Source organism: Clupea harengus, chromosome 5, assembly GCF_900700415.2.
Source record: "Clupea harengus chromosome 5, Ch_v2.0.2, whole genome shotgun sequence".
Taxonomy (NCBI): Eukaryota; Metazoa; Chordata; class Actinopteri; order Clupeiformes; family Clupeidae; genus Clupea; species Clupea harengus.
In genome coordinates, this window is record NC_045156.1 from 17,325,288 (window position 1) to 17,339,068 (window position 13,781).

The 13,781-nt window shown below is 48.2% G+C and overlaps 1 protein-coding gene across 1 annotated transcript in view; it reads left to right on the top strand.

Annotated features, from left to right (window-relative positions):
• Positions 1-13,781, top strand: part of prdm2b (PR domain containing 2, with ZNF domain b) — a 40,358-nt gene that overhangs the window by 6,378 nt on the left and 20,199 nt on the right. The window contains 6 exon segments of the mRNA XM_031567174.2: positions 1,991-2,094; positions 4,051-4,203; positions 5,151-5,252; positions 5,254-5,278; positions 11,827-11,937; positions 12,296-13,724. Of these exon segments, the coding sequence (XP_031423034.2) occupies positions 1,991-2,094; positions 4,051-4,203; positions 5,151-5,252; positions 5,254-5,278; positions 11,827-11,937; positions 12,296-13,724 (1,924 nt within the window).

Sequence of the window (13,781 nt, forward strand, 5' to 3'; positions counted from 1 at the left end):
AGGCGTTGGGTTGACTGAAGGCTCTTTCAGATGTAGGCGTTGGGTTGACTGTGACGGCTGTGTCAGATGTAGGCGTTGGGTTGACTGAAGGCTGTTACAGATGTTGGGTTGACTGTGACGGCTGTTTCAGATGTAGGCGTTGGGTTGACTGTGAAGGCTGTTTCAGATGTTGGGTTGACTGTGAAGGCTGTTTCAGATGTAGGTGTTGGGTTGACTATGAAGGCTGTTTCAGATGTAGGCGTTGGGTTGACTGTGACGGCTGTTTCAGATGTAGGCGTTGGGTTGACTGTGAAGGCTGTTTCAGATGTAGGCGTTGGGTTGACTGTGACGGCTGTTTCAGATGTAGGCGTTGGGTTGACTGTGACGGCTGTTTCAGATGTAGGCGTTGGGTTGACTGTGAAGGCTGTTTCAGATGTAGGCGTTGGGTTGACTGTGACGGCTGTTTCAGATGTAGGCGTTGGGTTGACTGTGACGGCTGTTTCAGATGTAGGCGTTGGGTTGACTGTGACGGCTGTTTCAGATGTAGGCGTTGGGTTGACTGCCTGATTATTTTATCACATCAAAGGGCTGCCTGGGTGAGCGAGGTGAAATGCATTGTGGGTGGAGTTGAAAAGCTCCTAGTATGTTTATCTGGGGATGCAGACGCAACGTTACATTCAGTCCCCACATCAGCTCACCCTGACCCCTGACCCCACATCAGCTCACCCTGACCCCTGACCCCACATCAGCTCACCCTAACCCCTAACCCCACATCAGCTCACCCTAACCCCTAACCCCACATCAGCTCACCCTAACCCCTGACCCCTAACCCCACATCAGCTCACCCTAACCCCTGACCCCTAACCCCACATCAGCTCATGGTTCAGCCTGTCCTCCTCAGTCCTGGGGCTCTGGCTCTGTACTCGAGCGAGACACACTTTCACAGAGGTTAGCTGTGGACGCATCTCCTGAAGCACTCCTGGTTAAAGCTCAAATGAACTGGAGCTGAAGGCGTTGTGTGTGTTTGGTGCATTGTGTGTGTTGCGTGTGTTGTATGTGTTGCGTGTGTTGCGTGTCTTGCAAGGAAGCCATGATGGAGCCTCTTTGGACACGTGTGTTGCGTGTGTTGCGTGTGTTGCGTGTTTAATATAGTGAGTCCTCATGAATTCATGCACGCTTGTCAAAATCCCTTCTAATCACACACATGCGCACACACACACTCTCTCTCACACACACACCCTTCCCTTTTTTCCAGGTTTCCCCCCTTAAGTGGAACTGTCTCTTAATCATATTACCACAAAGAGGTAGTTTCATCTGTCTCTTAAGCATGTTACCCCAAAGAGGTAGTTTCATCTTTCCTTTGGTTGTTTCTTAAAGTCCCTGCTGCACATTATAAGCTTTACAATACCCCTTCTTGAATGGGAAGAGCGTCTGTCTGTCTGTCTTTCTGTCTGTCTGTCTGTCTGTGTGTTTTTAACAGGCTGGATTGAATTCTGAAGTGCCATTTTGAAAATGGCTCAGTATTACTGTACTGGATTGGCTGTCAGAGCAGCATTGGTGTACTGGATTGGCTGTCAGAACAGCATTGGTGTACTGGATTGGCTGTCAGAGCAGCAGTATAACTCTACTGGATTGGCTGTCAGAGCAGCATTGGTGTACTGGATTGGCTGTCAGAGCAGCATTGGTGTACTGGATTGGCTGTCAGAGCAGCAGCATTGGTGTACTGGATTGGCTGTCAGAGCAGCAGCATTGGTGTACTGGATTGGCTGTCAGAGCAGCAGTATAACCCTACTGGATTGGCTGTCAGAGCAGCATTACTGTACTGGATTGGCTGTCAGAGCAGCATTGGTGCACTGGATTGGCTGTCAGAGCAGCATTGGTGTACTGGATTGGCTGTCAGAGCAGCATTGGTGTACTGGATCGGCTGTCAGAGCAGCAGCATTCGCTACTCTTTAGCTGCAACACACCTTCTCTTACTCTCACTTCCTCTTAACCCTTATTACCCCCCCAGGTGTGTGGGCAGCGCAGGCCCTCCCCAGAGGCAAGCGTTTCGGGCCCTTTATGGGCGACAAGAAGAAGAGGTCCCAGGTGACCAGTAACGTCTACATGTGGGAGGTGAGTAGCTGACCAGTAACGTCTACATGTGGGAGGTGAGTAGCTGACCAATGGCCTGTGACCAGTGGCCTGTGACTAGGATACTGACCAATGGCCTGTGACCAGTGGCCTGTGACTAGAATACTGACCAATGACCTGTGACCAATGGCCTGTGACTAGGATACTGACCAATGGCCTGTGACTAGGATACTGACCAATGGCCTGTGACCAGGATACTGACCAATGGCCTGTGACTAGGATACTGACCAATGGCCTGTGACCAGTGGCCTGTGACTAGGATACTGACCAATGGCCTGTGACTAGGATACTGACCAATGGCCTGTGGCTAGGATACGTGACACCCTGGGACAGGTAGCCAGTCCCTGCCAGACCACATTCAGGGCCGTCATTGTGGTCTGGATCTGTTCAAACACCAGCACTCAGTGGACTTGTTTAAACTACTCAGGTAGTCAGGTAGAGTTGGAGTATGCTAAACTGTAGTATGTTACTCAGGTAGAGTTGGAGTATGCTAAACTGTAGTATGGGACTCAGGTATTTAGAAAAACTCTGTGCCCATCACTACGTTATTGTGGTGTACTTAAACGTCTGTGTGCCTATCACTGTTATTGTGGTGTGTTTAAATGTCTCTGTACCAGGGGCGGCTTGTCCATAAGGGCGATTGGGGCGACGCACTGCCTAGGAAAAAAAAAAAAAAAAAACCTCCTGATGTATAAACGCAATATCCTTGTAAGTCGCGTAAATGACATGTACATTTAAATGTAATAATTTTTTTTCTGTCGGATTCTACCACTAGACCGTCTGATCTGCCTCTGTATGTCATTGTCGAATCAGGTAACAGTCGTTCAGTCAGCCTAAAGTCGTGCTTCAAATGGCCCCGCCCCTTCTGGGGCGATTTGGGGCGAAATGAAAATCGCCCCAGACCTCTCCCATTGACTCCCATGTTAAATCCATTTTTTTCACAAAACAGAGCTCTCATTGCATTCTCTATGTCTTCCGGGAGGGCTCGCCCCTCCATGTCTTGTCATAAGTAGTGGACGTAAAAGCCTATACGAACGTCATACAGCTTCGACGGGGGCATATTCTGTCAAGATGGCTGCCCTGTTCAATAACTCGATTCGCTCTTTGACAGAAACTCCTTTTTAGTCGGCGTACTAATGAAGATAAATTGACAACAAAACAATTAGGACTTCCTAGACCAAATGTATCCATTCAACAGGTTTCTACAAAGGGAGGGAAATCCTACATCCAAGAATTGGAACGAAAGAAAATCACGGTCGTGAAGTAGCTAACGCGGTCTGTATTTCATATACCACTGTCACTTTTCATAGGTTTCACAGTGTGTTTCACAGTTCGCTTCTTGCACTAACACTGAATAATTTTTTATGTGATGACTTAGTTTGCTTTTGTAAGCCAATACTTTCAAGATCAGTCAATAAATATGGTTGGTTTTGACTTACAGTATGTTACCCCTTCTTTATGATGTTACTGGACACATCATGTGTCCTGTTAAGCTATGTTACATCATACAACATTTGAGACACGTGGATAATGAAAAAGTGGGATAATTTGTTTGATAACATGTTTGCTTATGAAGGCTCCTGGATGCAACTTTCTTCCATAGCTTTCCACCTGTAACTTGCTACTCTAGCTATGTAGCAAGAGGGGACATATTACTGTTGTGTGCTGCCAATAGTGGACAAAAAGGTATTGCTGTATGAGTTAATCAGCTAACTTAATGTACCTACTGAATGGGTCGCCTTAATCATTATCCCAAAAAATTGTCCCCCCTGAGAATTTTTCCACTGCTCTGTACCTATTACTCTCATGCTTCCAGATGTCTAAATGTGTGTTTGTGTACCCATCTTACCTCATGTGTCCGCCCCCCCCCCCCCTCCCCCTCCCAATGTGTGTTTGTGTACCCATCTTACCTCATGTGTCCCCCTCCCCCTCTCGCAGGTGTACTTCCCTGCGCGTGGCTGGATGTGTGTGGACGCCACAGACCCCCTGAAGGGGAACTGGCTGCGCTACGTAAACTGGGCTCGCTCCGCCCAGGAGCAGAACCTGTTCCCCCTGGAGATCAATAGGGCCATTTACTACAAGGTGCTCCGGGTAGGTCTGTGCAGGTGGACCTCTGCTGGAGGGGTAGGTCTGTGCAGTGGACCTCTGCTGGAGGGGTAGGTCTGTGCAGTGGACCTCTGCTGGAGGGGTAGGTCTGCAGTGGACCTCTGCTGGAGGGGACTCCTCTGGGCCGCTCCTTTGGGAAAGTTGGAAACATGCTCATGTTCTGAGACCGCACTACCAAAGCTACATTCAAAAGCCGGAATAGGGACGTCATGTAAAGCTCTAGAGCCTCACTGGCTGGAGGGTGGGTACAGAGTTATTACTATCGCCTTAGAGTAGTACATGTGAACTGGCTTCATGTAGGAACTATATGTGTGCTGCACTCTGCTTTGATGCTCTGCTTTTGTGATAAAGCATTGTCTCTAAATGTCCATGTATATATTTGCATGTTCAAATGAGTAAGCCACAGGTAAACATTGTAACATCTGTAGGCCTACTTCATATTTGGATGGATAATTTAGACTGTGGTATATTATGTTTAGCTATGATTCAGAGCGTTAACTAAATGTACACATCAGAATATTTTAAATTTACACCGAAGTTTCTTTGGGTCAGTCAGCAATTGGTTTCGACTAAATGTTTTATTCGATAACTCTTGCCGCCTACTGGGTCGCCCTTCTCAACGTCACATTGTGTTCTTATTCTTATTTTTCCATATTTTATGCAACACAAAAGAGACGTCAAGTGTCACTATTTTTGCCTTATCCCACCGTTATATTATGACAACAATTACAGGTCGTGGAAATGAAGGCGATGTTTGTTCCAATGTACAACTTCAACAATCTTGCTAACCTTTTTGAAAATGTAAGAGTGCCTCGCACGTTTGACTCTGACTTGACGTTCAATTGAGGCCCGAGCATTTTCCTCTCGCCCCCACTCATCCTGCAGCAACATCTATTCTGATTGGCTCTTATCCTCTTCTCTACTTCTTTTAGCCAATCGGGCCGGGACAAGAGTTGCTTGTGTGGTACAATGGGGAAGACAACCCGGAGATAGCAGCTGCACTAGAGGAAGAAAGAGCAAGCAGTTTAAGCAAGAAAAAATTCTCCCAGGGCCAAAAGAGGTAAACTTTGATATTTTAATTGGCGTCTATAATATAACATAACGCTTTCATCTCCAAAGTGTTTACATTTCGAAGTTAAACAGGTGTTAAACGTTACTGGTGAAGTGGGTATAAAACGGCAAACTTGGTCACTAGCAGATAGTTCCAAATTTATGTTCGCTAGCCTTTCGCCTGATTGCTAACGTTTACAGTTCCGACAGTTCAGGTTGATTGCTGCTTTTTGGCAAGCATGTCAATGTTGCTGTTGGGAGATAAGAGACTGCATCCACCTTAAATAAGTGAGCTAACATATACGAACTGTTATAACACGCTTAGCTGTGTTGTCTCACGTACGGAGATAGGCCGTTCAAGTTGTAAAGCTAACTCGCTAGCGAGCTGGATACTTTCGACAGCAGCAAGAACTGTTTCGCGTCTAATGTTAGCTAGCTAGCTAGGTTACTTGGGCTAATTCACGTAGCTCTGTACAGAGTAGCAAGCTACTAGTGACCTTTCCTGTCTCCGCGTGGACAGTTGATTCTTTTTGTAGGCATTAAGGTTAAGTATTTCGGAGGTGTAATTAGGGGCTCTGGTTTTGCCCATGTAGACGATTCTACACGAGTGAATTTTGAAATGTTAAGGCTGCAGTGTTGTTTGCTGACCAGTACTTAATGGCCACTGGTCATACAGAGCCCTCAAGTCGGTGAGAATTGCATTTCGTAGTTAGTGTGAACTATTGGTGTTGTTAATTCTACACGTCTTTGCAAGAAGTGTTAATGTTGGTGAACGATCGATTTTTTTTTTTTTCATTGCATCGACAGGTAACTGCTGCTGCGGGCCAACTTATCTAACAGGTCACTGTTGATATAAGAGTAATCATAGTTCAAATCACTTAACTAGCCATTTCACCTATCAGCCAAGTTAGCAAGGTAAGGCGCTTCTGGACCTATCAACTGTGCAGCTGCATCCACATCCACAGGTCAACCATTGGCATGCCAAATATGCGATAGCTCTAGCTAGCATAGCTAGCTTGCTAATTATTTGTCGGTTCAGTCTTATGTAAGAATTCTCCTTTGATATTGCACTGAGCCCATCAGTTGTGTGTGAGTTACGTGACGTGATATCCTGTTATGCTACCTTCGTCTCTTCAGCGCTTTAAACTGACATTAACCGACTTAACCTGGTTGACAATTGATAAAAGGTTGGCCGATTTCATACGGAGGATTCTTAAACTAACGCTACCTTTGCGTTGGCCGTTCGAGCTTTACTTTGCTCGTTACACCCACCCGAGAGGCCCAGCACCCGGATGCTCAGACAGTTGCTGTGTCCAGTGCGCTTTTCTTTCATATACCACGAAGTTAGGAGCCTGTTTAGGTCCAACTTAATGTCGTTTTCGAGGATGTGAACCGAAAGTAATGTATCTTCGATCCAAGTGCTGAAGACGCCAGTAAGCTAGCCAGCAGGTTTATCAGTGCGCAGTAAGTGTTGCACAAGCCAGCCCCCACACCCTTTCCTTAGCACCGACCCTTCCCTCTACAGACCTCTTCCCATGGAACCGAGTGGAGGCTTTATCAACTGCCTAATGTAGTGCCCTAGATTTGATCTGTAAGGTCAGAATATTACGGTTTATGGTCACCTCATGTTTTTACTGTTTGAAGTTAACTTGGTAAAGAAATGGCCCAAAGTAGTTCCTGAAGCGCATACTGGGCTTTTTCAGTGTGCGTTATGACAGCATTATTACTGATATAACTGCTTCTAGTGACGCACTGAATGTGTGTGTGTGTGTGACAGCCTTTTCTGCTGTGGTGATGTCTGGTGTATGTGGTTGAATGTGATATGGGCGTGAGTGTGTGCACACCCCCTCCTGAGCTCTGTCATCTTTGTGTGTGTGTGTGTGTGTGTGTATGTATGAGCCTTGTCGTCAATGGTTGTGTTTGCGCTAAACTCCTGGGCTCTGTCCTCAGTGGTGGTGTGTGTGTGTGTGTGTGCGCGCCTGCTCACGCTCTTTCCTCAGTGGTTGTGTGTGTTACCCACCTCAGGCCTGTCCTCAGTGGGGATATCGTATGTGTGTGTGTGTTACCCGCCTCAGGCTTGTCCTCAGTGGGGATATCGTATGTGTGTGTGTTACCCGCCTCAGGCTTGTCCTCAGTGGGGATATCGTGTGTGTGTGTGTGTGTTACCCACCTCAGGCTTGTCCTCAGTGGGGATATCGTATGTGTGTGTGTGTCTCCTGAGTCTCAGTGGTGCTGTGTGGTGTCCTTGAGGACATGGTCAGGGGTGTGGGTGGGTGTGTGTGTCTAGGTCACTCTCTTGAGGACACGGTCAGGGGTGTTCCCTGTGCTTTGAGCAGCAGAGAGGAGTGTGGAGACAGTGGCAGCACAGCTGTGTGGTTGTTGTGTCTGTGTGTGTGTGTCTGGTGTGTGTGTGTGTGTGTGTGTGTTGGGACTCTCTTGAGGACACGGTCAGGGTGTTCCCCGGTGTTTGAGCAGCAGAGGGAGTTGTAGAGGCAGTGGCGCACACCAAGAGGGTGTCTGTGAACATACTGGTCAGATGACAGGATTCAGTTCTCTGTGTCTGTCGTTGTGTGTGTGTGGGCATTGATCAGGCTTTGTAGAAGATTGCTCTCAGATGACCTTGTCTAGTCGTGCTAACGAGGATAGCGGCTAACTCTGTGTAACTATGTCCCTCATCTGTTCAGATCACTTCCCTGAGTGAAATGATTATGGGGAAATTTTGTTTTTGTTTAGATCTGTCCTTGAATGGGCATGCTGGTTATGTAATGTGTGAGCTGGATGTCGACTCTCAAACTGGCTAAACCTCATTCATACAGCATAAAGGCCCTTGGTGGGTGTTCATGACTGTTATAACGACTGTCATAACGACTCATCACGACTGTGTTTACGACTGTGTTTATCACTGTGTTTTACGACTGTGTTCGCGACTGTGTTCGCGACTGTGAACACGACTTTGTTCGTGTCTGTGCCACACGACTGTTTTATACACACTGACGATGGCTTAGGCCGAAACGCGTCTGTGGAATAAACATGGTCAAATAAATAAGCAATGAGACAAGCTTGAGTGCGGTTTATTTCTACTTTAAGTTAATAAGTCTTTTTCAATCGCCACCCAAATCGCCTTTATTTTGAAAGTAGAGCGCGCCTTCCTTACAAACGACTGTGTTATGCCTTTGCCATTTCGGGTAGTCGGCATTTTCCACAACGTTTTAAAAACACGTTGTTATTTGAAAGTCTGTTGGGGCCAATTGCCTAATATTTACAATTTAGAATGTTATAAGGACTGTCCCTGACTACTCCTACTACTAACTTTAATACACATGTAAGACTTTAACTTTAATACACATGTAAGACTTTAACTTTAATATACTGTAAGACTTTAACTTTAATACACATGTAAGGCTTTAACTTGAATACACTACACTCACAGTGAGCTCGGATTACACACTTAAGTCACAGTTTAGGATGCACTTCCCAACGTTGTGAATTTAAAAGGCAACAGAAAGCTTGGCTAAGAGAAGTGGATTGTTGTCCTGAAGAGCTTGAAACTTTGGCAGGGCAGCTGAAGACGGGCCTGGGTCTCTATTGCTTTATAGGGGTCTGATCAGGGCTTTTAAGTCTCTGTGAAATTACTGATCAGGGCCTTAAGTCTCTGATGAATTATCTGATCCAGCGGCTTACGGTCCTGTCATTTACTGATCAGTGTGTAGTTAGTGGTTGTGTCAGTGTGAATGTAGTAGGGCCAATGATTTTTCCGCCGGATAACGGAAACCGGGATGGAATTCGCGGGAATGTACCCCTTTGAAACGGAATTGCAACTGTCAGACGGAAACATAATTTTGTGCATCAAAATTGCCCAAATTCCCCAGTTTTTTGCCCTGCAAGACTGTATTTCTTTCAAATAAGCACAACAACGATCTCAAGGATGAACAAACATTAATTAAAAAAACCAAACCACTGAGAAAATGTCACGTCTGTGTTGAACTCCGCTCCGGCCACCCCCCCCCCCCCCCCCCCCCCCCCCCCCCCGTTCAACGGTTGACGGACACACCCCCGCTACAGCCTGTCACATTAATTCGCTCATCTTCCCAATCACCGGCAAATAATGTTTTTTTTAGTCTTCTGTTCTGTTGATGGCTGGCAAACAACAATCTTAGAAGGTTTGGGTCACTTGTGGCACATATTATTCACTAATTTTAAGCCATCAATCTACCTCAGAGTGAACAAAATGAGCCAAAACGGTATTCACCTAAATGTGAAACATTTAGTTTTTTTAAACAGAAAATCATTGGCCCTAGTGTAGTAGTGGTGTGTGTGTGTGTAGTGGAAGTGCAGAGGAAGCTCAGAGTTTATGAAGCTCAAGCAGGTCCTGGTTTCCAGTGACTTGTGTGCTTAATTTTCCTCTCAACAGGTTGCAGAGACTGTGTATCCTGAGCAAATGTAGTGTGTGTGTAGTGGTGTGTGTGTGTGTGTGTGTGCAGGGTTTTTCCTGCATAGAGAAAATGTGGGCGCGCGCCTAAGCCGTTTTCCCGAGCGCCTACAACAAATCCCGAGCGCCTAAGGCAAAAAAAAAGTCAGCGATTTAAAAAAAAAAAAAAAAAGAAAAGAAGCTGTCATTCATGGCGCAATTCAGCTTAATGGTGTTTTGAGCCTTCACCGTCGACTTCAAGGCAGCAGCTGCCTGGAATCCGCATCCCACTTCTTGAGCCAATCATTGAACAGAGGCTGCTCCAAGCTTGCCAGTTTAGAGAAGACGTTGGTTTGAATTTGAGATTTGAGCAAGCAACTTAATGTAGCTAGCTTTTAGCTGTTTTAAACCAAGGCACTTTACTTCAAAAATGTTGTTTCAGGCATCTAATGGCTTACAGCTACCTGTAAAGCATCTAAACGTACAGAGTAAGGGAGGTTGACTGCTAAGTACAGTACATTAAGGCAGCCACCAGTCTTTGGATAGCTCTTGCGTATGCATCCTGACTTCATCAGTCGGCGGTGATTTTGAGCATAGCATTCCATTTTCAGTATTCGTGGCTTTCAATGTATTACAATATCTCCTATGAGGTCCTACACAGGTGTAGGCTATTATTTGATTTGTCTACCCGTTCGAGTACCAGTAGACCGCGGGGCCCCGGGAGAGGCAGACAACCGCATTGGTTCATCAATGAAAGCTCAGCTCGTTCGGAGGAGAGCGGATAGATTTGTGTTGCATCTCGAATATAATAATATTAATATTATCATTGATAAACCGGTACGGTTGTAAACTGTCGTTCCGCTGCGAGGGCCAGCCCGACGTGCACGAATACACTGTACAAATGCAAATGAAATGTCCATTCAAAATGCTGACAAGGTTTGATTCCAACGCAGCCTTAAAGTTAACACACTATTAAACATATTTGTGGACAGTTTTAATAATAAAAACAAAAAGAATGGTATGTAGGTTTGTATAATAAAAATGAATAGTAATAATAGACAAACTTGAATTTCATAATTTGTGTGTTCCATTTCTGACCACTGGATTAGTTCTAGATTCTATTGATATACATTTCAGTAGTTTGCATATATATGTAAGAGGTAAACCTTAGATATCTTTGAACCATACATCTAAAGTGGAAGCAAAATTTATTTCCTGAAGCATATCCTCCATTAATTTATGAAATGGTAAATGTAAGCTAATAAGGTGACATGGTAACACAGAGACTGTGGCGCGCACTGGCGCGCAATATTTTTTTTTTGAGCACCGAAGACCCATTTGACCCAGGAAAACCCCCTGGTGTGTGTGTGTGTAGTGTTTGCAGATTTGCAGAGACTGTATCATGAGCACATGTAGTGTGTGTGTGTGTGTGTGGGGGGGGGTAGTGTGTGTGTAGTGTTGCAGGTTCCAGAGGCTGTGTATCATGAACACAGCGGTCCTATTCACTGAAATGAAGAAACTTATTGAGGTGGCTACAAGTGTGTCGTGTGAACGTGGATTCGGCACGCAAAACAGGATTAGAACTAAATTCAGAAATGAATTGAGTAATACAAACCTCACCACTCTGCCACCAAAAGAAAGACTAGGGGTAGGATTAGGATTAGGGATTATGACACTGAGCGTGCATTAGAGACAACAAACCAACAAACTACAGCAGTGTCTGTAGTTCAGAGGTCACAAGCTCACTCATACACCCCCCACCCCCCATGTTGAACATGTCAGGCCCTGCTGACCGTGTTTCCTGGTATATTCCATTTTTGTGCTCAGACCGTAGCTGTAAATTTAGTTGCATGTTTTCAATGTAGTGTGTGCTGGAGTTTACTTTTTTCGTGTGTGTGTGTGTGTGTGTGTGTGTGTGTGTGTGTGTGTGTGTGTGTGTGTGTGTGTGTGTGTGTGTGTGTGTGTGTGTGTGTGTGTGTCTCCTCACCCAGCTGCCTGGAGCATTGCACACTGTGACCCATTTTACTGCAGCTCCATCAGCAGCTCAGCTGCTCCTCTGTATTGTGTGTGTGACCACCTGTGTGTGTGACCACTGTGTCCTGCTGTGTGAGACCACCTGTGTGTGACCGCTGTGTCCTGTCCCCCTGCAGCCAGGAAGAAGCTCTTGGAGCGGGAGAGGCTGGCTGCTGTGGGACTGCGTGGCCTCAAGTCAACGGGGCCGGACAGACTCAGAGATCGAGACATGCGTGAGTCTGAAGAAGGTGTGTGTGAGACATGCGTGAGTCTGAAGGTGTGTGTGAGGCATGCGTGAGTCTGAAGGTGTGTGAGACATGCGTGAGTGAAGGTGTGTGTGTGCAGGGAGCACTTTTGGCCTAGCAGTCAAAGCGACTAGTACATGGAAAAAGTTATTGGTCAGACATCTTTTTTCCTGCCAAAATTAAACAATTTTTCATAACAATTTGTAATGAAGGGTAGTTGGTATTGTTTAGTTGTGTGTGTATATAATATTATATATAATCGATTGAAGGGAGACCTGCAGCACTGTAATGGATAGGCAGCACATGTGTGCGGTTGCTCGTGAGCGCCTGCTTTAAACCTGCTGTTCCTGTGTGTTTTCAGGCCTGAATGAGGATGAGAGTCCCTCCCTGTCCTCTGGGCTCGTGAAGGAGAAGCCTCCCTCCCAGGAGTCCGTCATAACCACAGTTAGTATGCACCCCGCCCAGCCCGACCCCCACCCCCTCGCTGGGGCAGAGAGCTCGGAGCCCCTCCCTGAGGTGAGCACGACCCCCTCCCAAGCTCACCCACCCTTAGAGGCCCCCCAGGAGGAAGAGGAGGAGGGGGAAGAAGAGGAGGGAGAGGAGGAGGAGGAAGAAGAGGAGGGAGAGGAGCAGCTGCCCTCCTCCCAGCCGAGCTCAGGGCTGCCTGTAGAGGGCAGTGTGTCACATGAACAGCTGGGCCCCTGCAGCCCTGCGGGGGAAACCCCAGGGAGCCCTGCAGGCGAATCTGAGAGCGTGTTCTGCGCCCTGAAGCCACAGCAGGACCCCGACCCCGACCCGGAGGGCGACCTTGAGGACGACCTTCAGGGTGAGTCGTACCCTTGCCAGCACTGCGAGCGCCACTTCGCCACCAAGCAGGGCCTGGAGCGGCACACACACATCCACAGCCTGGCCAGCAGCAACCAGCAGGAGGCGCTCTCGTTCCGCTGCCGCTACTGTGGCAAGAGCTTCGGCTCGCAGGTGGGCCGGCGGCGGCACGAGCGTCGCCACGAGAGCGCGGGGAAGAAGCGTCCCGGTTCCCTGGCCGGTACCGCCACGCTGCTCAGCCCACTGCTCCTGACGGACGGCCAGCGCCCCGACGCCACCACCACCACCACCAGCAGCCCCGCCCATCTCATAGTCATGGCGACGCAGAACGGGGCACACATCCTGTCCGCCGACGGTCAGAAGAGGGACCCGTCATCGGCGGGCGACTCGGAGCGGCCGGTCATGGTGGACGAGAACGGCGAGGCGCGGGAGCTGCACCCGTGTAAGTACTGCAACAAGGCGTTCGGCACGCACACCAACATGCGCCGCCACCAGCGCCGCATCCACGAGCGCCACCTGCTGCCCAAGGGCGTGCGCAGGAAAGGCATGCTTCTGCCGGACGCCACGCAGGCCGGGGGCGGTCAGCAGGGGCGCCGCAGGAGGGGGGGTCGCCCGGCGGCAGCAGCCCCCCGCCCGTCTACGTGCCCAGCATGGACTCGGAGGACGAGGCGGAGCGGGACGAGGGCATGGCCAACATCTCCAGCAACATCTCCGAGAACCTCAGCCTGTACATCGACGGCAAGATCGTCTCCACGGCCACCGTCAGCAGCTGTGAGGTCATCGAGGTCAACTCCAGCTCCTCCGCCCTCTTCGGCCTCGACGCCGTCATCATCAGCCCGGAACAGATCAGTCAGGCGCTCGGCGCCGAGGCCACGCACCACACACACGCTCGCGCACGCACACACACACACACTCACCAGCCCGCGGGGAAGCGCAGGACCTCCACTCCGCCCCTCCTGCCCAGGGTGAAGATGGAAGCTGACAGCATTTCCTCCTCTGCCTCGTCGTCTTCCTCCTCCTCG